The sequence below is a fragment of the Alosa pseudoharengus genome, unplaced genomic scaffold, assembly GCF_046254945.1.
Source record: "Alosa pseudoharengus isolate Yale_2024_CS ecotype anadromous, Long Island Sound unplaced genomic scaffold, YU_APseudo_1.1 YU_APseudo_1.1_scf_2, whole genome shotgun sequence".
Classification (NCBI taxonomy): Eukaryota; Metazoa; Chordata; class Actinopteri; order Clupeiformes; family Clupeidae; genus Alosa; species Alosa pseudoharengus.
In genome coordinates, this window is record NW_027468663.1 from 20,715,862 (window position 1) to 20,739,956 (window position 24,095).

The 24,095-nt window shown below is 44.1% G+C and overlaps 1 protein-coding gene across 1 annotated transcript in view; it reads right to left on the minus strand.

The window, feature by feature from the left end:
• Nucleotides 1–24,095, minus strand: part of ptprsb (protein tyrosine phosphatase receptor type Sb) — a 60,561-nt gene that overhangs the window by 27,218 nt on the left and 9,248 nt on the right. Inside the window, exons 5-10 of the mRNA XM_076294113.1 lie at nt 20,948–21,136; nt 14,797–14,907; nt 7,644–7,913; nt 5,427–6,008; nt 5,107–5,240; nt 4,665–4,809 (exon numbers count right to left, since the gene is read on the minus strand). Coding sequence (XP_076150228.1) covers nt 4,665–4,809; nt 5,107–5,240; nt 5,427–6,008; nt 7,644–7,913; nt 14,797–14,907; nt 20,948–21,136 — 1,431 coding nt within the window. The remainder of the gene's footprint in view (nt 1–4,664; nt 4,810–5,106; nt 5,241–5,426; nt 6,009–7,643; nt 7,914–14,796; nt 14,908–20,947; nt 21,137–24,095) is intronic.

Below are 24,095 nucleotides of genomic sequence, written 5' to 3' on the forward strand. Positions count from 1 at the left end.
GTGATTGATGGATTTAGGGCCAGAGTTAAGATAAGGCCTCCAGCACAGTCTGCCAGAGAAACCTGAGCCGAATTGAAGCTTCAGGAGTGCCTGCATTAGTAAAGGCCAATTTCCTCTTCCAATGACCAGATGTCACCAGGGAAAAAGGCGTATTATGTCAGAACTTCTTACTTTAGAAATTACATACAACTTCTAGGTCTTGTAGAGGTGGGCCTTTGCCAGCCCATGGTCACTGTAAATAACATTTAAAGTCTGATACTGTAATTGTGGTGCTACAAACGAGAAATAATTTCAGCTTTGGGAGGCCGGGATTCAGAGTAGTCATTGTAACTCACAACAACTGAGCAGAATTGAATTCCACACATAGAGAATTACTGCTGCCTTTACACTATTACAATGGCAACAGCAGAAAACATTACACTGACTACTGGTGCAAGGCACTTGAATGCACCAGCAAAAAATGAGTTTAGAATGACAAACTGCTAAATGCATCAAACCAAATCAAATGAAATGGTGAACATCAAGGGGAATGAAATGAAATTGACTGTTCAGAATAACGCTTTGAGGATGCAAAATATATATTACAGATATACATGAACATATGATTATATACATACTTACCTTTTAGTCCCTCGGATAAAAGACTTTCTTACCACACACAAAGGCACACACATAACATGCACACACACACACACACACACACACACACACACAAACACACACACACACACACATACACACCGACTCTAAACCCTGTCCTCTCCCATGTGAATTACGCAATGAATGGCGTAAAATGTAGTTCAAATAAAATTATGATCAGGGCATGGCAACTAATTTGAGGCTTTGGACAACTGATTGAGAGCAAACGTGTGCAAGCAGTGTCGGCTGGACCAAGCGCTCGCGGGCATCCAACCAGAGAAGATGGTGTGACTTATTAAAAATAATAGGCTGTCTGAATCGGGCGCTCGTAATAATCAATGTGACTGATAACAGCATGTGACTCTGCAGCCCAGGCTTGTGCATTACACCCGGCCACTGCCTTTCCTTCAGCGGCTGCGCACGCAAAAACATGTAACATGATAATTAAATCTGACGCCGAAATAATTCAATTATCAAAGACGACAAGTCACACTTAAGTAATGACAGTGTGTAATTGGCCGCTCCTAGAGCGCAATCTCTGCCTCTGTCACTCTCGCTGGGATTGGCTGCAGCTTGAGAGGATGTGAGGCGGTGCAGGAGGGGGCTTGGTGAACGTGACTCCACTAGACTGGCCCTGAGTGGACCCGGAGTGGACCCGGAGAGCCCACCGCCCTGGACAATCAGGGCCTTTGTCGGTGTCTGAATGAAAGCGTTCGCTGAGGCTAGTGAAGGAACTGAGAATTTACGTATTCAAAAGATGCTCCAAGGCCATTACATCAGGGATGGGTCAGAGGAGCTCTGGTGGCACAAGGACAGTGACATCCATCCATGTCCACACGCGCACGCATGTGTGTGTGTGTGTGTGTGATGTCTCTGAGTTTCAAAATATGAAGCTTACGAAGATAAAGAACTCATATGTAGGGCAAACTAAAAAGAAGTGCTACTCCAAATTCCCAAAGTTAACTTGGACACTTAGGGCATTAACACTAAACTGTTAAGCAGCTTACATCAAAGAGAAAAGAGAAGGGATCCACTCCATGGTGTACGATTTAGCTGCTTGCAGCAATGCTGTCTAACAGTTCTCTGGATTTCCTAAATGCTCCTGATTATAATCCAGGCTCTGAGGCACAGTGTATCACCTTTGTGTTCACCATGAAAAATAGGCCATATTGTATTTTATAATGTTTTGAGAAAATTATGAAGAATACAATATTATTGGTGAATGGCTGCAGCGGGGGGGGGCTTCGAGGCAACCGAGATGACAACAAGGCTTTTTGAGTGCCTGCACCTTCAGCTGTGAAGATAAAACTCCAATAGCTTTAGGCTGCAATCACAATATATGACAAAGCCATCGTAAGTGCCTGAAATGAATTCTGCACAGTAAAATGGTATTCTTATCAGAGGCCATTCCTGTTCAATCTGTCTGCCACCCAAGTGCGTCTGCATTGTTCTCTGCTCTCTGTTGGCCTGGTAGGCAGAGGAAAGGGCCTGCAGATCTCTGTCAGAGCACTCACACGAGGCTATTAGTCTGTACTCTGTAGCATCACCCAAGAGGCCATCCATCTGCAAGTCAATTTATCAATCAAGCAATCCATGACACGAGATGTGCGCAAACATGCACGCATGCACACCCACACACACACACACACACACACACACACAAACAGTCATTTGAAGGGAGTATGCATGCCTGGCCGTTTTTAGTATTTACATATAGTGAATTGCAAGCCACTGTGGGAACTGTGGTTCCAACACCAGAAGAGAGAATCAGTCAGCATAGTGACCCAGTTTTCTTTGAAACATTCGGTCAAAAGCAATAGCTTTAACTTTTAAAACAATTATATCAGACAAATGGATAATACAGAGGTCTACAGAATGGAGTTTTGAAGGATCGTTTCAATTTTTTCAAAAGAAAACCGTGGATATGAGACCGCTACAGACTGATCCCTCCCACACTAAGAGTGTCTATGTGATCAAAAAAAAAGAAATAGCTTTGAGGTGTGATCTGTGTGTGTTTGTGTGTGTGTGTGTGTGTGTGTGTGTGTGTGTGTGTGTGTGTGTGTTGAGCTGAGACCTCATTCCAGCTGAGGTCTCGGCTATCACGGTAATTGTCCCCTCAGTCTCAGGGCGAGCCTCACTTACCTCGGCATCGCTGCCTCTAACACCTTTAAATTTGGTGTATCAAAGGTTTATCCCGCACACGGCTGCTCACACACCCAAACAGGCCCTACAGTCAGGCTCCAGCACAGCTGACATCCTGGGCTGGACCCTATGCTGCACTGACCATTTCACTGATCTGAGATTGAAAATGAAAAGTCAACTCAGATAGAAAATGTAAGTGATGGAAGGTGCACTGGGAGAAATCTCATTTGTCTTGCTGGACTTGAGTGAACAAACAAACAAACAACACAAAAAAAAGTGTGTACGGGAGGAAAGTGCCTGTGAAGAGCAGGGTGTCTAAGATAAAGAAAAACACATCCAGTCTGTTTGAGGCATGTTTGTGATGATTAGACATCTGTTGAAAACACACAGTCTGCACCAACGGCGTCACACACAGTTACAATTCACACACAAAGCATGGACATGAGGGGTCATGAAGGTGGAGAATGACCCCACGGATGAGCAAACACACACACGCGCACACACACATTGAGATGGGTCTGCATCTTGCACTGTAAACCCCAACAGTTCTACTGACTTTAGAACCGTTTAGACTCTACGGGCTAAGCCCTGAATGTTTTCAACTGCTAGCGACGCCCCTGGTGTGAATTATCATACCTGGACAATATGTAACAGTATCAGTACGCAATATTTCCGAGAGTGTGACGCTCTGAATGAACACACGATAATTCCGAATTTACGAACAGTTAAAGATACACTATGCAAGATTTTCACCTTAATACTGTATAACCTTTATGAAACCAATTTGTTGGTAAACAAACTTGTCATAGGCGAATCGTTCACCTAGCATAGCTATACAGCATATATGTATTGATATCACGTCAGCTAATTGAGGCATAAGCTATGCTCAGTGAGGTAGAAATGCTCCAGAGTTATCTAAATAAAGATTTTTAGATGTTTTCGGCCTGATCGAGACTTGATATTGAAATTCAATTGTGTTTTATACAGTATGTTTCATCCTCTGATAATGGTTAATACCTGCAATAAGGAAGGTTGTTTTTAATTAGGAGTAGATCCATTCATGTTTTGTAGATTTAAGTTGTGTACCATTACATTTATAAAGTTAAAGTTAAGTAGGTTTAGCTTAGTTTGACTAAGTGTCATTGAATGAAACTAATTTAGTATGTAGAGTTAAAAAGATAAAAGTATGAATATAATAAAACATATTCAAGAGAACTTAAAATGTATTGAAATAATAACAAAAGGTTTAATTAAAGGTTACATAAACCTTTTCTTATGTAATCTGTTACCACAAAAGTTTTGAATTCACTGAACTTATTTGGGTTTACCATATAGAGGTTAAAAGATAAAAGTATGAGTATAGTATAACATATTAAGTCAAGAAAACTTAAAATCTTTTGAAATAATAACAAAAGAGTAAACTGGAAATATTCTTGGGTTTACAGTGTGTCAGCCATTTTGTGAGCAGTGGACTTGTCCTAGTTGAAGTGATGCACGCTTCCACACAGACAGCACACACTGTCACTCTCACAGCAGAACACATCAGGTGGGTGACATCAAGGAAGGGAAGGTGATGGATCAGAACAGCCCACACACCAGACGCACCAGAAGGCACTATCTCTTTGCCCGTGACCCTCAAACGGCTCCATCTCGTTTTCTCTCCTTCCCTCTGTCATTACTGTAACAAGCCCAAATTAAGTACGGTAGCTAGATGTTGTTGGGGAGTTTATGGCAGAAACCCCATAAAGTCCACCTCCAACTGGCCTACCAAGAGTTGGAGATCAATGGTGACTAATGGAATTGGATGAGCACAAGAGGAGCCATTTAAGGGTGCTAGGGGCTGATCAATGGTGGCTCTGTTGGACAGGGCTGAGGATACATACTGGCTTGTGCGGTCTTCTGGGTGATCTCGTTGGTGAAGGCGCCAATGCCCTGCTTGGATTTAGCAGCCAGGGAAAAGGAGTACTCGGTGTTGGCTCGCAGATTTTCAATTACATAGGAGGATCTGGGCCCAAAGGTCCTCTTCTCCTAAAAGGTGGAAACAAAATATGCTTAATCTCTGTTATGGCCCACAAAGGGGAGCTTGCCCTGAGGTCATAAAATAAGAACAAAGTAAACCTTTAATGCCTTTAATGGTTCTACAGTTTCTATATTTAGATAAAATATAGATTAAGGACTTTATTTCTAAATATACTGCAGGGAGACTAATAGGAATATAGATTAGATAGACAACTAGAGCTACAGATCCTCTATTTTCAGTCTTTTTTTTGTATATCTATGTGCTCTGCACAGGCCTGTGGAGGCACAGACACAGTGGGGACTCACCTGATTCCCAAACTTGGATTTAAACTGTAGCTCGTAGCTCAGGATGCTCTCTTTGGAGTAGGCCGGCTCCCAGGTCAGCTCTATGCTCGTGTCGGTCACTCTGCCCACCTGGAACTTGCCTGGTTGCCCTGGAACTAAAGCAGAATAGGTACTGTTAGTGCCACAGTAGTATGCCATCAGCTTTAGCTACTGTACAAACACACCAGACGTTTCCCTGCAGCTCTAACAATGAAAGGATGCTAAATTGTTTGTGTCATCGCCCATTAATTAGTACAAGCTAGTAATTACCGGACGCTGCTTTGACCGCATGTGCTCCTTACCTCCTGGCAGGACTTTAACATGAATGGGATCAGAGGGGGGTCCGTCCCCGACCGAGGTGAAGGCCAGCACACAGATGGTGTACGTCTCGGAGGCCACCAGACTCTGGATGGTGGTGATGACGCTGTCCTGCACGTTCTGGATTTGCCACGTGCTCATGGGCTTATCCTTGTCCATGGTGTAGTACACGCGATAGCCCTTGATCTGACCGTTGGGCTCTTCCGGCTCTTCCCAGCGCACCATCATGGTGTTGGAGGATATGATCCTGGCGTGGACGTTCCGCGGGGGGCTGGCGGGCGCCTGCTCGGCCGTGCGCGCCTCCACTTTGCTGCTGGGAGGGCCCTGGCCGATGCTGTTGAAGGCCGACACGCGGAACTCATACTCTGTGTTGGGGTAAAGGCCGCCGATGCTGTAGCGCGTGGTGGTGATGCCGTCCACTGTCTCAAACTTGCTGTCGGGGCTCTTGGCACGGTACTGGATGATGTAATAGGAGACCGGGTCAGGATTCCCCGAGTCCCAGGTGATGGTGATGCTGGTGGCAGTTGTCTCGGTAACAAGGGGTGTCCCTGGAGCCTTAGGCAACGCTATAAGGGCATAAGCAGGACAGAGTGACTGACAGCGAGGGAGTGGTTTTATTAAATACCAGCATGCCAGGTGAAGACACACATCATTTGTTATTTTCAAGAGCTATAGTCTGCCAAAGACCAAACATGAGTACCCATATATCATCAATCGACCTTGAGTTTATTAATTATGTAAGGAATAACGGATGACAGTATGCGCTTACAGAGAAAAAATATGCAGACCAAGGTGGTGCTACAGCCCCAATGTAAAACACAATGTGCCCTCGGGAGTGTTAACATTATAAAGACTCTTTTTATGGTCTTATTTTATGACGTTTTTTAAGGCATATTGAAAACCCTAAAATGCATTGATTTGTGAACTATTAAAGCACCGTTGTATTAACTGATCAAAGAAGAATGGTAATAATTCAATGACAACTCTGAAGATTTAACACACAAAGACAGCTTAAAAATTCAAAGTACTAGACCAGTAAGTAATAGACCAGTAATGCTCTACCCAGAGTCTACAGAGTCCAATAGTCTGGGACTGCACTGATGATAATACACAACACGGGTGTCTGGAGGTTCCTATGGCATTTCTGACTAACTACATTAATTACTGTCTGCAGCTTCTGATGGTAGTTGGATTAGAAATAGGCAAATGGCCCCACAGAGGAACCAAAATAGTCCATTTAGTCATGAACACGCCCATGGTTTTTCCCATGGTAACTAACTACCTAATCAAAATTCATTCCAGAGGCACAGATTGGTATTGCAAATGTTACAGGTAGATTGAATTCCTTGTTAACACCATGCAGTGGTCATTTTTGCTGGGGAATCAAAGCGTTGTGAAGTATTTTTATCTGTGTCTGGTGTAAAGGGCATAGCAGGAGCAGTTAATTACCATCATGTCAAAAAAAAAACAGCCTGATAACCTGATACAATACTTGCTCTAGGAATTTCAGCATGAGGGATCCTGAATCTAGCTATTTTTGCACTGTGCAGTATTGATGATGATGGGTTTCTCCCTTTCATTAGAGGGAGGCTATCTGGACCATTTACCCATTCATATTCAAGTATAATCATTTCAACACTCAACAGTGAGGCCCTGTAATACCAGCCTGTGTCTAAGGTAGCTGTGGCAGCCCTGGGGCCGGTTGAAGTGTATGTGTGTGGGGGTGGGGGGGGGGGGGGGGGTGGCTATGAGACATCCAAACACCAGGCTAGACACTGTTAATTTTAGCTGCTGGAGTGTTCCACATGTCCTGAGGCCTCATTAATGGTGCCTGTGAAGCCAATATGCTCAGATGCCCCTCAGGACGGGATGAACATGAATTAACCAAGGTACACATGGAGGTAATTGGTAAACAGTGTTATAATTAGCACTGTCTGAACATTGTCTGTTATTGTCTGAACACTCTGGAAAGGTTCTGAATCCACATTACTGCACATTACAGATATCTTTCGATTCTAAATTAAATTCATTAGCTTAATGTTGTTTTGGATTTTGGGATACTTGGCTGGCTGATGAAATGTTTGCTGGTATTCCAGCCCAGAGCACAAAACTACGCCGTGCGATATCCTGGCACGTCTCCATGAGGCCCGTCATAATCACACTGTTCCTGCAGATGGCATGGCAGCGGACGAGAAGCTTACATTTAACGATGACCTGTGCCACGGCCTCAATGATGCCCAGGCTGCTGATGGCCACACAGGTGTAGTTGGCCGACTCGCGTACGCTCTCCAGCTCCAGGACGTTGCGGCCCACGGGCATGGAGTCTTCTGGGGTCAGGTCCTCAGAGTTGAGCATCCATTTGACGTAGGGCATGGGCGAGCCTACTGCCACGCACGTGATGTTGACGCTGCCCCCGGGCATGATCTCATGACTGGTGGGGAGGATGGTGAAGCGCGGGGCCACACGCCGAACTGGAGGAGGGAAAAGATCGACAAACACAGAGGTAACAAAAGTGTGGAATAAACACGGGCTTCACGCACACACAGCACAGCCTTAGCAATCAGATCTACTGGGATATGAACAAGTGCTTTCTTTGGACTACCATTTCAGAATGTACTTCTTTGCTGTTCTGGATGACTATCACTTCAACTGTCAAGAATCACACAGAAATCCAACTCAAGTTTCTCATTTCCGATTACTGCTGGCCTCAGATGAAGGGATAAGACCAAAAAGCAGTCTGGCGCATCGAGAGGGACAGCGGGAGACACCGCTCGCAGGTGTCAGGCGGCTATTTTAGCCGTAATGAGCTCCCAATATAAAGGAAATGGAAGACCATAATTATGGGACAAACGGAGACATTTTCTCAGATCTGCATACGCCTTTATAGCATATAAAGTTTCCAGGCATGGTTCTAAACCTACGGCTACACCCCTGCTAGCTACCTTGCTGCTTGCCGGTACAATGAGAAACTTAAATTAGATTTTTGTGCCTTAAGGGGCAGAATCAACCAGATGAAGCCTTTTCAAGATCTGACATGGTTCCAATCAATAGGTGCAGCTATCGATCTCAGAGACTTCATGCAGCGGGAGACTGCAGCTCTGCTGGAGAGAGTGTTTGAGTGTTCAGATATCTCAGCTCGAAACGGGGAGGAGAAATGGTGCTCATGAGTCATGAGTCGCTTGCATGCCTGGACAACCGAGGTAGTGTGTGTGAGAGAGAAAAAGGAACAAGATGGTCAGGGATACAGAAGGACAGGTATATGGGCTGCCATGGGCTTCAGGTCTTGCTGAAGAAAGCCACATTCAGAGAAAATGGGGCTAGTGTTGTGAGGAGGCTGCTGCAATGCACTCTGGGAGAGATTGCAATAACGCTGCTAATAATAATAATAATAATAATAAAAACAATAAAAACATATTAAATGTGTAAATCCCTTCTGTTGGTGGGTGCGGTGGATCCTACACACACCAGGGTAAAGGATGTAATGTGATGAGGAGGGAAACGTGAAGAGGGCGGTGAGACAGAAGGGACAGAGGTGTGTGTTTAATGGCATCAGTTGAGAAAACTGTGAGTGACTAATAAAGGAGGAACTACTGGGAGACAGAGAGAGAGAGAAAGAGGAGAAAAGAGACCTGAGCATGGTGTAGTGCAGAGGGATGCTGAGGACAGACATAATGGCAGAGCGGAGGGAGAGACGTCAACCACCAACGCGACAAGACACAGAGAAAGGGGGGGGGGGGGACTGGGACTCAGTCAAAAAAGACTGGCTGTCAGCACATCTGCTCACTCGTGTGCAAGGACAGAGCTTGAAATATGACTTTGTAGTTGAGAGCACAGTCACTGCCGAGCTCTCTTAGGCTGTGTGGAGTTCCACAGCGACTGTGTGAGAAACGACAAGGTCTATTTCAGGCTCCGAGTGTTTAAGAGGGGGGCTGGAGAGCACAGAGCCAGTTCTTCTGACAGTCTTGTCTTTGATCCGGTGGCTCAGATGGTCTCTGCTATATGGCTCCGGGTAGACACTCCCTGACTTGGGATAAGAGAATATCCCCTATCGCAAAACCTGTGTACAGCTACTACTGGAAGAGTAGGCTACTTTATGCAACACTGCATTCACCAATGCCTCACACTCAGATATTTAACACTGTTGTTTATTCCAGGCATTTGTTTCCTGTTATAATCTCTCTCATTCTAAATACATATTTCAAGTGCTTTTAACTCAGAACTCTGTCACTGTGAACGAGTTCCTCTAGAGACTGTCTTTTCCAGAAAAGATTTGGCCTTGCTCCTTAGCATTAGTGATTTAGCAAAGATTAGCAAAAATTCAAACCCAATCACAGAAACATAGCAGATTATGAAGGGGCAATTTTGTTTCTTGGAAGCACAGCTTTTTCAGTGAATAAAAAGGCATACTTTTGATAACAACCTTTAACCAACAATACACATTTGTTAAAATTGTAAAACTGTTATTTGCCAGCAGATACCCAGAATTGGACACATACATGTTAGCACATGAAAGCCTCAGCTGGAGATTAACATCTAAACAGAGACTTAACAAAGCTGACTGCTAATGATTACATGCCTATGTGAGTATAATGACAAATAAAGACTGGGTTAATAGACATCATCCACATGCAACAATCAGGGCATGCCATCTCTGGTTAAGTAATTTTTTACACTTTTAAAAAAAATATTGCACCAAACGAGAATTCTACTTGCCACGTTTTTAAACAAACACCAAACGATAAAAGACTAGCACTAGTACATTTCCATAGAGAACAATTGGGTTAGTAACCCCTGTGACTAGGATTGATTTCCACCAACTGATATAATTACCTCAGTGATTTGATATAGGATGCTGCCGTTTGGTTATAGATTTTAAAACACCATTCTAATGGATGACAAAGACGACACTTTGTCACAGATGTCACTTTAGGCACTGGTAAAAGCCTAAACTGATAGCATCTCTTTGTTGTGAGGCCAGACCTAAATCATGGCCCCAGCTGTTCCTGCTCAGATGGATTTGTCACTGTCGAACCCTGGCTGCTCTGACACCCCAGTGAAATTAATAGTGCATTAATCCAGCAGTCATTGTCCACCCAGCTGGTAGTGCTCAAACCGAGCCCCTTAAAACTACTCAGGCTCTAGAACAGTGGCACCAGTGGCCCGGGGTTCATTTCCTTCCGTGTGTAAGACAGCAATAAAGGGCTCTATTGAACAAACACTGCTATAAAAACAATGGACAGCCAGGGCTGGCCATTTCTTTGATGGCCACAGTTCCAGAGCACTTCAGATGAAATGCTACAGTGATAGCGCATGGCAATGTGCACGCGCGGCAAGTGATTCACACATCAAATAAGACCTTTTTAAAATGTCAGAGGACACTGTGGCATCAGAACTCTGTGGTGTTTCCCTCCCTCAATAAAAAGTCACTGAAAAAACAAAGGGAACAACTTGAATTGCACCACTGTTAGTGAATTAGGCACTGCTCCTGCTTTAAATGACACTATACTGCAGCGAGCACTGAAATCTAAGCAAAGATAATAGGATGAAGCCCAATTATATATTTTATTCTCCATCTTTGCATTTCTTCCACATGCAGCATACAACAGACCATGCAAGCGCATGCCACAGGCGAGGGGCCAAATCAAGACTACACATTCACATTGCATTCGCTCACATTAATTACGTTACCGAGTAAACACATGGATGTTTCCTGATAAACAAACTTGAAGATGCTATTTGGGGAGTTGGGGAGGGTTTTGTGATGAAGGGAAGGTTGCACGATGATCAGTCTACCGAGTATCACGGGAGGGGATTTGGAGTGCACTGGATTAAGACTATACTTCATCCAACATCAGGCTAATCCCCATTGATTGCGATACTTTCATCCATGCAGCATTGATGCTAATCTCATTTCGTAACACACAAGGGTAAAAATGAACTCATTTTTTAATGGAGTATCCTTTCCCAAACAACCACCAAACTAGTTCTGCCATGTCTCTTTGGAGCAGTTCCAGTGGCATGGTGTAATCTAATCTAATGATATGTAATCTAATTTGACCTGTTGTTGTGGAAAGCATCTGGATAGTATTGAATCTAAAACATAGATAGCTTTGGTTATAATATTCTAAGCTAAAGATAATCTATAAGTAGTGATTGTTAATAGGAATAAAATGAGCCCCAGTATAAGGTAAAACATTGGGCACTGGAATGGTTACACGACAGAGGTGAAAGATAGTCATTCACTGCCATTGATTGCATTCAAATCAATAGCTTGGAAAATTGGAGAAAAAATGAAAACCACGATAGATCTATTTAGCACTAGCTAAGGAATGAATCCTTTGGACACTGAGAGCATACACACAAACACAAGTCCCACATCCACAATAAGCAATTACAGTGCACAAAACACAACAAACACACACAGACATACGCTCACAACAACACACAGAGGAAATGGAAGGAGGGACAACGAGCACAGTTCATTAGAAACACATGGAGCCATCCAAACAAGGTTCCTGTTCAGGCATGCAAGCATCGTTACATTCTCCCATCATGCAGAAATGTCCTTAATTTCCAATTACTGGGTTTCCATGACAACACGTGCACAGAAGCCTTCAAAGGAGGAAGCAATTCCAAGGTTTTTTTGCAAACAAGAAAAGACCCCACAATGCAAAACGTAAACACCCTAACCAAGCCCTGTTATTGTTCTCCATTACCCTCCAAGAAATTATCTATTTTAAAAAAATAAAATATGAATCATGATCTATTTAAAATATGCTGTGAATAAATCTAGTTCTAATATGTTTTAAAACTGTCTGTAACTGAATGTCGTTTGAGTTTTTTTTTTTTTTTTTTTAAAGGAAGTAAAAAAAGAAACGAAAAAACACACCAACCTTCTCGCAGCTCTTGGGAATGTAAGGGGGTTGATGCAGAACACAATGACATGAGGAGGAGAGAAAAAATAGGGGAAAGACAGAGAGAGTAAAAAAGGCCACCTCAAGGATTTCACCTGCCACAATCTCTCAGTTTCACTCCCTGCTTACCTCGTCTGGCGCGCAGGGCTCCCACACGGGCAGCAGCAGCAGCCTACCGCAGCCCTGCGCTGGGGCTCGTGGGTCAGCCCCGTCCATCCCCACACACCACTACCAGCTCTTCCACATTGAAATAAGATTTATGTTTCTGTAACGTGGTTTTGTGGAGAAACATTTTTAGAAGGAACCCCTTCCTTATGAAACTATATAGTGAAGAGAGGCCGCTGGGAGGGTCGATGCAGGACACTACTCTGTGGGTTTCAACGTCAAACACGAACTGCTCTCCAAGAGAGGTTGTCATAACAGGACCAGCAATGCCAACAGATAACATTTCTATCCGTAGCACTGTGTGAAACTTACCAGATCAGCCTTTGGTGCTGCTCCATGGTTCTTAATGACCCCCCTCCCCCCCCCCCCCCCCCCCCCCTCGGCTGACCTGAGTTAGCCTTACATAAGCACAGCCTTCGCTCTGCACAGCCTGGATGAACTGGTCAGTGCCCGCAGTTCCACTCTGAATGAACTGCGTGTCATAAGGGAAAAGGCCACTGCTCTGAGTGTCATTGCCACCACTGGCCCACCGCCCCCCCCCTCGCTCGCTATAGTGGTCTGGGACTTGGGAGCCATAAATGAATTATGAGTGTGAGTTCCTCAAGAGTAAAAACTTGTAAAGAGAGGCTGGTGGTGGTAAACGGCTTCCCTTCCTCTGCCTTCATGCTGCAGCCCCTGACACACACATCTACTCTGAGAAAGCACTCCACCAGTCACTCAGGCTGTGCATAGCTAAGCACTATGCAGATGGCTCTTGGATCTGATGTTTGTTTGGGTAATCTGTCATGCAAAACAGTCAGACTGTTCTCTTCATAAACTGTGTGAAATTACCAGTAGGCCTATCAGCAAGGGATGGTGTGTGTACAATGTACTGTAGAAGATAAGCGTACGTGTTTGTGCGTGTGTGTGTGTGTGTTTGTGTGTGTGTGTGTGTGTGTGTGTGTGTGTGTGTGTGTGTGTGTGTGTGTGTGTGTGTGTGCGTTCGCATGTGTTTGTGTGCATGTGCGTGTGACAGCCAGAGGTCAGGGTGACCCTTTTGTTTAGGGAAGTGAATTCAATTTTTTGGGGCCTTGATTAGACAATGACTAATTATCCCTCAAGTATAACTGCTAACAACAGTTGCTATATCAACCAGAAAACCCCCCAGACATCTGTGTTCATTAGTATCAAGTCAAATGATGCAAGGTATTCAAATATTCTTTGTGCATCCTAAAGAAATGTAGAGAGGATGGAAGGCCCCATTCTTATCCTATCCACAACACATCTCTCCTTTCATTCCCAAAAATGGACTCAAATATGTGCCCGTCTTATGTTTGATCTGTTCCCAGTGCTAAGAGTATCATATTAGTGTAGTAACAAGGCGTTAATAGTGAAGACTCAACTGTAAAGGGTGAAAAATGGTCTCAGTCTTTCTATCTTCTCTCCCCTCTCTGCTCTGCAGCTCACTTCTCCGTGTCCAAGAACAGTTCTTTGGCAACCTGTCTATTTTTTTTCAGTCACTAGAGACACTGTACTTTGATTATAATCTGGTTAGCTTGCCTAGCAGGACAAGGTGGCATGCAGCAAATTAATATATGGTCTTTGTTTGAAATATCCATTTGTTTTTCCCTAGATGACTGGTCATTGACAGACTGTATTCATAATTTAAAGTGAATCCCACATTAATTTAAAGCTGGGCATTTTGGCTTGCATGAACAAGCTATCTAATGAATTTCATTAAATTCAATTAACGTATTTACACTGTGCATCAGAAAGAGTTTGGAAACGGTTAAGGCAAGAAGCATTTAGCGATGCCTAAATCAACAGTCAGCGCTAATTGACTCTAAAGAAACAATTACACGCCTCTAGGCCCAGTTTCTTCAATATAAATTAGCTTTTGTAATGCTATGATTATTCCAAACCTCATGAACCGGAAACACTCTGAACTGTAAAAGAGCACAAGGTGCTGTGTACTGCACTACAGAGCGCTAAATGAAATTCAGCTGTTTCAAGAAATACTATCTCATGTGCACCATGCAAAGTCCTACAAATGAAGGGCTACTGCAACCATATTCCTTCAGTACAATTTATACTGTATTTCTTACAAACATGTTCTTCATTGATTTCCTTTGATTATTTTATGTGAGCTGTAATCGTTTTAGTTCTTGCAGTAAATTTGTCATTGTTTATGGCGCTGAGGGCATTTCTGGTTAAGGGCAGAGCGTGCAGCGGCTGCTGAGCCGAGATGGCCAGCGAGTCCGAGCAGCCCTCTCTGGACCGGCGACTCGTGTCCTACCTCTCACGTAAAGGTTGGCTGGGGCGGAGAAGCGCACGCCCTGGGAGTTGGACGCTACACACTCGTACTTCCCCTGGTCCATCTCCTCACTCTTGTCAATCTGCAGAGCACCTGGAGAGAGCCACACACACACACACACACACACATACACACACACAGACAGGGACAAAAAGAAAGCGAGAGAGAGGAAAAGAGAGAGAGAGAGATGGGGGAGGGGAGTGGAAAGAGATGGAGGGGAAGAGAGAAATGCCAGAGATGTTAAGAGAATGCCAGACAAGTAAGTAGTGAGGTCAAAGAGAATAAAAAAAATAGAATGGAAGAGGGAGTGAGGGTGGGTGTAGAAGAAAATAAAAAGTGATAAGTAAGCATACAGAAAGAGAATGAAAAGAGGAGAGAAGAGAGAGAGAGAACAGCAGATGAGATTAATAATTCATTCATGAAAACTCCTTATTTAAACTAGAAGCACTGCATAAACTGCATCTCATTAACATTTCCACAGCCACCAGACTCTTTAGCTTTAACATATTTATCCCCAGCTCAACGCAGGCCAGAACCCTGGAGCTGCGTTCCCCTTTTCAAATCAATTAATGTTTTTAATGCCAGCCTCTGCCCTCGCCCAGTGCACCCCAGTCCCTTCCCTCTCCCCTCACCATAATTACTTTTCTTTTCAAGTCAGTGTGACTGTCCCTGCGTCCCATGGCAAATGGCTCACAGCTCTCCGCTCCCCTCCCGCCCGCCTGCCCTTCCCCCACCCTGCCGCCAGCAGCATCGCGGGCCATCTTAGAGGATGTCCAGAGGAGCAATCACACGCGCGCAGACAAGCAGGATTAGCCCGACTCCAGCTAACCGCTCTGGGGAATCGCTACCCGTTGGGTGCCTCTGACGAATTTTCACACAGCGAGATAGGCACTAAAAGGCTCTTCAGAGACAATGGGGACTTTAAAGCAATGTGACCGAAATGGTAATGCTGGCAGAGGGAAAATGCGGCATAGCAAGACTGCTTTGTAGTGTGTGTGTGTGTGTGTGTGTGAGTGTGAATGTGGCTATCTGTATCCTTGGACCAAAGACACAGCTTGTGATGCTCCATTCTATTCCTCTCTTTTAGTCATTGAGGCCTAGCAACACTTCTAGCCAATTTTTTCATGTTTGATCATTGGAGGACTCAATTCCACAATTAAAGGCATATAGCGCTAAATTACGACAGCACAATTAAAGGCATAGCTCTCAATTACAACAGCAAGCAAGTAGCTTCATGCACATCCCTGCCTGCCAACATTTAATTTAGTCTATTGTCAGATGTTTTTATACAGTACAACAATTATTGTTGCATCTCATCTCTTTTTATCAAATTATAACATTTTATAGTGAATTAATAACTAATGCTGCCGACTAAAAAGAACACTGGTCTTAAAATAGGCTGAGATGAAACGCATGCTTGTCTGGCTAAAGCTGAATCCCCCCACACACAAACACATATTCTCTGTTTTTCTCTCTCCCTCTCTCTCTGCCTCTCTCTCTCGCCCTCTCTCCCTTTGAGATTACAATACGATCTCCTGCACCGCTTTGATTGAAAGCTGGGCCTGTCAGCGTCCATCTCGCTCTGCCGTTCACCTGCGCCGGCCTCTGGGTTTTACCAGCCCCCGCTGCAAGTGGCCCCGCCCTGGCCGCGAGTAAGCAGGCCCTGATTAAAGGAGGCCGCCGGCGGTCCTCAGGCCTGCTGCAGCTGTCTTGCTGCGGAGATGAGCTCGGCTGGCAGGCCTCTGGGCAGGGCAGGACGGGGAGGGGGAGATTGATCTGCAGGCCTCAGGTGTGGGCGATAACAAGAGAGCAGACGGAGGCAAATACATTCTCAGTGCACTAGGATGTAACGGAGTGGCGGGGGGGGCGGCGGCACAAATGTTCCTGCCGTGGTGATTTGTAATCACTCATACGTGATTGCTCGATACTACGAGGCAGTGCCTCCTAGTGAGTCTATAAACACTCTCTCACAATCTCTCATTCATATTCTGGACTGTTTGCTAATGCGGTAATATAAAATATATTCTTTAACGCAGTGGTCATAGTCTGCATAAGTCAGACTGTTTTTACTGTTTGTTCTGTGAATACGACAAAGCTTAAGAAAATACATTGAGACCGAAACATACCCTCTGAATAGGAGCCCTACCACTATCTCCATTTCACTCTCTCTCTTCTTGTGTTCTTTCCCTTCCCAAACACAACCTATCCCCTGCTTCTCTACCGACAGCAAGATCATTTGAAGCTACAGGTAACAGCATAGCCATTGGTTTTTTTTCCTTTTTTGGGGGGTGGGGCAATTTACAACACTCAAGGAAGAAGTTGGAAGGCAAAGTTTTGTCTCGTTAAGGCACATGCTTCCTGTTGAACCGACTCTTTCCTAGCGTTCGCCTCAGTCTCTCCCCTGCACACGCTCTCCCCACAGCACACAGTCATTTTTTGATGCTTGTTTGGTTCTTTCCCCGGCAACAGATCCCCAAGGAATACACCAAAGCTGAATTCTCAGGCTGTCTTGACAAGACGGCACAAAAAAAAATTGGAGGAAAGAAGAAAAAAAAATCTTGACTGGTACAACAAACTTGCTCATACAGACAGGGAACAGAGATGGAAGACAGTACAGGAGCAAAAAATAGAGAAGAGGGAGAGAGGATCTTGGTGGGGGAGGTCTGTGACTGAGTGGTGAGGGTATGAAATCTCGTAGATAGAACACCCCGGTAGTGAGAGACTAATTTACCACCGCAGCTCAGCTGAACGGAGGATTTCAAAGATTCAATAAGGATCTATATGCTGGAACTAGAAAACACTGGTGTATAATGAATGAGTGCATGAGGTGGACAATGTCCTTCCAGTTAATATAACAAGGCTTCAGGGGCTGAGTCTTTATAGAAGCATACAGTTTTTATCTGAGTATAGTTTATATCTGAGTGTACAGTTTATATCTGAGTACAGTTTATATCTGAATGTACAGTTTATATGAGTGTACAGTTTATATCTGAGTATAGTTTATATATGAGTACAGTTTATATCTGAGTATAGTTTATATTTGAAAGTACAGTTTATATATGAGTGTACAGTTTATATCTAAGTATAGTTTATATATGAGTACAGTTTATATCTGAGTATAGTTTATATATGAGTATACAGTTTATATATGAGTGAACAGATATGAGTGTACAGTTTATATCTCAGTATAGTTTATATATGAGTACAGTTTATATCTGAGTATAGTTTATATATGAGTACAGTTTATATCTAAGTGTACAGTTTATATATGAGTGTACAGTTTATATCTAAGTAGTTTATATATGAGTACAGTTTATATCTAAGTATAGTTTATATGAGTACAGTTTATATCTAAGTATAGTTTATATATGAGTACAGTTTATATCTGAGTGTACAGTTAATATCTAAGTACAGTTTATATATGAGTGTACAGTCTATATATGAGTACAGTTTATATATGAGTGTACAGTTTATATCTGAGTGTACAGTTTATATCTGAGTGTACAGTTAATATCTAAGTACAGTTTATATATGAGTGTACAGTCTATATATGAGTACAGTTTATATATGAGTGTACAGTTTATATCTGAGTGTACAGTTTATATCTGAGTGTACAGAAGGTGGGCAGAGGTGAGGCTGGAGTGGGACTCAGGTGTGGTGGGAAAATAGTATGTTATTCCTAAATGGAACACTATGCATATGGGCTGTAGACAGGGTATGGCATTGTGAGAAACGACCCTATTTGATTTGATTGGAGTGTAGTGTCTGTCGAGGCCAGCTGGAGATGGGGAGTTTGATTATGGTGCAGCGGGGCTGGAGGTGAGTGAGCGAGTGCGGGCGAGTGCGGGCCACAGCTCCGTGCTCCAGAGCCGTGCGAGCCTCGGGCTGGATGCCTCTGGTGGCAGCTGCCATCTGTCAGAGTCTAATGCATTCATAAACGCTGCCGCCCCACATGGCCAGGTACTGCACTCTCTCTCGCTCCCTCTCTCACACACACACACACACACACACACACTCACAGGCTCTCTGTGTCACGCACTCTCTGCCTCTCTATATAGAGCGGCACTTGAGGAAATTACTGTTGAGTATTGCGTAAATTATAGTTTATTTCCGTAAATTACAGTTATAATCTCATTGTTAGCAAAAAAGAGGTAATTATGAGGATCAAATGGTGGTGAAGAGAGGTGGAAAAGAGAAGGAAATAAAACAAGGGGGGGGGGGGGGGGGGGGGGTCACATGGAAAAGAAAGTCCACACAATTCCTGCCCAAAAGTGAAAAAATAACGTGACCTAAAGCTCTCTTCAAATGGAAGGTGCTGGCCGGACCATTTAGCTGATAACAAAGCGAGGCCTCTTCTATTGGGGGAATATGAAATGGCGGAGCTGGAGCGGTCGGTCATGCTCCCCGTGACAGGCTCCCACAGGCCACTGCCCCTGCGTCCACCGCGGCCTGACAATGCAGTGCAGCGCTGCGCTGCGGCTGATGAGAGGGAATAACTAATGCCCTCCATTACAATTCCTGTTCTCCGGCGAGCAGCGCCGCTCCACGGGCTCTGCTGCAGCCTCCCTGCCTACTCTGTGCTGGAGGGCAGGACTACGGTGGACTGCAGACTGGGGTTTGTGATTTGGACAACAAAATGCCTTTGGAGAGCCGGCTAGATCTGTTTGAAGGAGGAAGCCTGTGTTTTGAAATCTTCAAATTCAACCTGAATCACTAACCTTTGGATGGTTTATACTGGATGGGCCCAAAAGACGAGTGGGACAGATATGAACAACAACACTGTCTGAGAATGATTTAGTCTGTGTCTGTGTCTTGCAGGGTCATGCAGAAAACAGTTTTTTTGAGAGAGCAGAATTACACAAAGCCTATTAATGTTCCCTACGCCCTTTTGTCAAGCCTCTGACTCTAATACTTAGACACTCTCTCCCTGAGGATGTAGTGAGAAACACACAGTCACATAGTAACTCTTCAGCGCACAGATTCTCACTGCAGTGCTGTATTCTTCAAACAAAAGAAACAGACAAATGAGTATAATTATGCACATACTGACTTTAGGGGCATCAAAACAAGGGGAAGATGCAAAATGGCCACCAGGCAGTGGATTTTAGGAATTAGCTGCTACTGTCAATAGTAATGGTAATAATAATTGTTGTGCTATCAAGGTTATACATGAAACAACAACAATTCTACGGTGGCCCATGTATGGGGACAAAGTGGGAGAGAGCATGGAAAAAGGCAGTGCTAGAAAATATGTTCTTATCACTCATATCATTTCAGTGGTCTGGGGAGCAATGGGCGGAGTTCCAAGTCAGTGAGAGGAAGAGGAGATGGGGAAGAGTGATTTGGAGGGAAGACAACTGTCAGGATGACATGCAGTTTTTTTAAGATGTTATCATCCTCAGCAGAAGAAAAGGTAGTTTCAGGGTCAGAGAGATACTCACCAAAGACGCCTGAAGATTACAAAAAAGAAAAAAGAAAAAAAACACACACAAAACAAAAAGAACAGAAAATGATAGCTTTTAGCGGTGCTTGTCAGATGGAAGTGGAGGTCATGATGTTTTGCCGTCTTGCTTTTGATAGTTATTTTGATGTTTTGTTGTTGGGAGCCAAGGAGCCATGAAGTACTACAATGGGTGTGTCAATGGGGATTACACATGTTTCAAAAACAATATGCAAAGCAAACCAAGGAAGCGGATGAAATGTTAGTATGTACAAACTAGCAAGATTTTTTTGAAATTGATGAATGTCAAAGAAGGATATGTAAGCATCATTTTCATAATCGTTTAATGTTTTGGTAATTTCAGTTGCACAATCGCACAAATAATATAGAATCTTAGAATTGAAATCATTATTGTCTACAGCAAAGCGGTTACTTTTGCAGGACTTACACCAAAGCTCCAAAGTGATTGGGTTGTGGAAAACAAAAAATTAAACTTCACCAGCCCTTTTCGGAAAATTCACACCGATAAATAAGTGAACATTACTCGACTGTCCGCCATCCATTTGCAACCTGTTTCCCATTTTGCCAGCACAAGTCACATGCAGAATTAATATCAACATACTCCAAACATCTATTCCATTTCTGGCATAAAAACAAAAAAATAGCAGCCATGAATTTGCAGGCACGACTCACCTGATCGCAGCAGTTTGATACGTCCACTGCTGGCGCTGGGCTCCACAGGCAGGAAGTCCTTGAACCAGGAGATGACGGGGTCTGGGAAGCCGCTGGCGGCACACAGCATGGTGGCCGTGCGAGTGCGCTCCACCACCTTCAGCTGGGGGCCCATGTCTATGGAGGGGAAGCCCGGGGGAAGCATGTCCTCTGTGGAGGCAGAGAGGAGGAGAAGAATAAAAATAAAATCCTACGGCATGCATGCATGATGACACAACCCAATCAAAAAGTTCAAAGATATGGTTCTAATGAGGCTGTCCATGTCCATACAGCATGGATCATTAATGTATATGCCATTTAGCTATGTGGTTAATTCAAATAAGGTATTAATGTTCTGCTTGAGTTTTTTTAATGAGTGATTACACATTACATGTAGTTCCTACTGATATGTTCTATACTGCACATGTAGTTCCTACTGGTATGTTCCATACTGCACATGTAGTTCCTACTGGTATGTTCCATACTGCAAAGGTTAATTTATTCAAAACCAAGACCTATTTCTTGTGCACATACTGTGTGTAATGCTTAGCTGAGGCACACACTGACTGGAGAGACAGAATTCTCAAACATGGCGGAGTGACAGAGAATATTTCTGACTCATGATAAAGGTGTACAATTCCCACAGTTTGAGGCTGATGTTTTAAAGCTTTTGCTGTCAGACTCTACCTCAACTAATATTAAAGTAAAACTGTGATTAAAGTAAAACCCTTGACAACCTACATTATCTTGCTGCCTAAAAGTGCTGAATCGTTTATTCCAAAATAAGAATTCTACATGGTGACCAGCAAGCAGTGCCTTATTTAACAGTACTATGCTGAAACTCAGGCTGGACAATTCTACAGCATTTTCAAAACCACAAGCTTTAAACACACAGGAAAGATGCACACAGTTGTGTCCAAAAAGGTGTTAAAAAAGCATGTCACTTTTGGCCAAGAGCAAAACAATTACATTTCCAAGAGAAGCAGAAGCTTCCAGCAAACACAGCTTTTTGACATTTTGACAATGTGAAAAAGCAGCAAGAGCTCAGCTCAGGCCACGCTCAGTATGGGCTCCCATCCAAATAAAACCCCAAGCCTCTAGATCCCACATTGTGATAATCTCACACCTGCAATGTCCACGAAAAACAACACAACACACCGTTTCCCTGGTGAGCTGCCAACATCAGTATCATCATGTCACCATACACTCAGAACCCATGATTAGGAACTACTCGCCCGCGCTTTTAAGAAATGATTTAGTTACTGTTTTGGTCTTAAACACTTCTAATGTTATGGTCTGTTCGACAGGAAATCTCCTACGGAGCACTTCAGACATTTCCTGAGGCTGAGTAAGACAGCAGGCAGTCGTCCCTAACATTAGAGGTGTCAGCCGTAAATTGCGGGGAGGAAGAAAGCCTCGCTCTCCTCCAAGGCTTAGCTGAGTGCTGTAATTACACCCCTTCCTAATCACTATGCACAAATTCACCTCGGCAGCGGCAATGTCAATTACATGCATTACGAATAAAGTTGTGGGGGGGTGTACCCTCCAAGTAATGATTATTTGCTAGCATTAATTGAAAATGTACACAAACAATAAAGCACTGAGTGAGTGAGTGTGTGTGTGTATGTGTGTGTGTGTGTGTGTGTATGTGTGAGAGGGGGGCGCAGACAGGGGAGGAGGGATGGGGGATTGTGTTTAAGGAAATGTGGATGTGATGTGTGAAGGAAAAACATCAGTGGTGTACGCACTGAAAAGGGAAAAGGATAACTGTGAAGACAAGAGTGTGTGATTGAGTGTGCTTGATTGAGTGTTTGTAGTATGTGTGCTTGTGTGTGTGAGACAGAGATAGAGAGAGAGAGAGAGAGAGAGAGAATGAGAAAGTGAGCATTCTTGTATGTGTGTACTGTATGTGTGTGCGCCTATGTGTGTGAATTTAACAAGACTATAAAGTGAACATGAACTGAGCTCAGAGAAACCAGCTTCACGCTAAATCTCCCTAACGGAGCCTGTAGAGGGCCTGTAGACTAGCTCTCCTCTCCTGCGGACGTCCCTGGCTGCTGATGAGGCTGCCGTCGCCTCATTTGGATTTAATTTAAGCTTAGTTTGGTCAGTCTGGCTCATGCCCATGCAACGATTTAACGCTCCGAGCAGAGCCGAGCGAGCTCTTTAGGGAATCGGGATGAAGCACACAGCCACTCGCTGGCGGCGAGCGACTGCGTTTTTTAAAGAGCCATTTCGGTGCTGAGATGAATATCATCTCGCTCCCATCACAGCGCCGGCAGCACAATCAGAAAAAGAGACCTCTCCTTCCAGAGTGACATGTTCTGATGATGTGTAGTCATCTCACAGAAAGGAGGGAAATGTACTAAAGGGAAGAGAGGGTGTGAGGGGCTGACAGGGTCAACACCGGCCCCTCTCTGGGGATGTGTGCCACTGATCGTGCATATAGAATGGGGCTTTGAAAAGGAAGACTCATTAAGGCAAATGTATTCCCTATCAGTCAGGACTGGGCGGGAGATTGAGTGGGACAGAGATAGGGACCGCTAAGGATGGGCAATGCAGGCAATGGGCAGTGTTTGAGCGCAGCATTCCACTGATCGTGTAGGGGCATGCTGCTGAATGTGTCTGTGTGTGTGTGTCTGTGTGTGTGTGTGTGTGTGTGTGCATGTGTGTGTGTGTGTGTGTGTGTGTGTGTGTGTGTGTACAGTATGCATGTGTCACCCTGACCAATGCTAATTACAGGCTTGTCCTCATGTGGGTGAATCAGCACTAGAGAGGAGATTATGTGAAAGACAGAAAAATGAGAAAGAAAAAAAGAGAAGGAGAAAGAAGGAGAGAGTCGATGAGCATATCCCCAGAGTTCCATCCCCACCATGTACACAAAGCTAGCACTGCAGAATGCTGCACTCCTCTCCTCTACAACTCCCCTCTAGTCTTTTCCACTCCACACATTCACATCCATAAACACACACACACACACACACACACACACACACACACACACACACACACACACACACACACACACACACACACACACACACACACACACGCAAGCGCTTTGATGCTGCAATAAGTCCTGTCCTGTATCAGACTATACAGTATTTTTATTCAGGTGCAGGACCTGGAC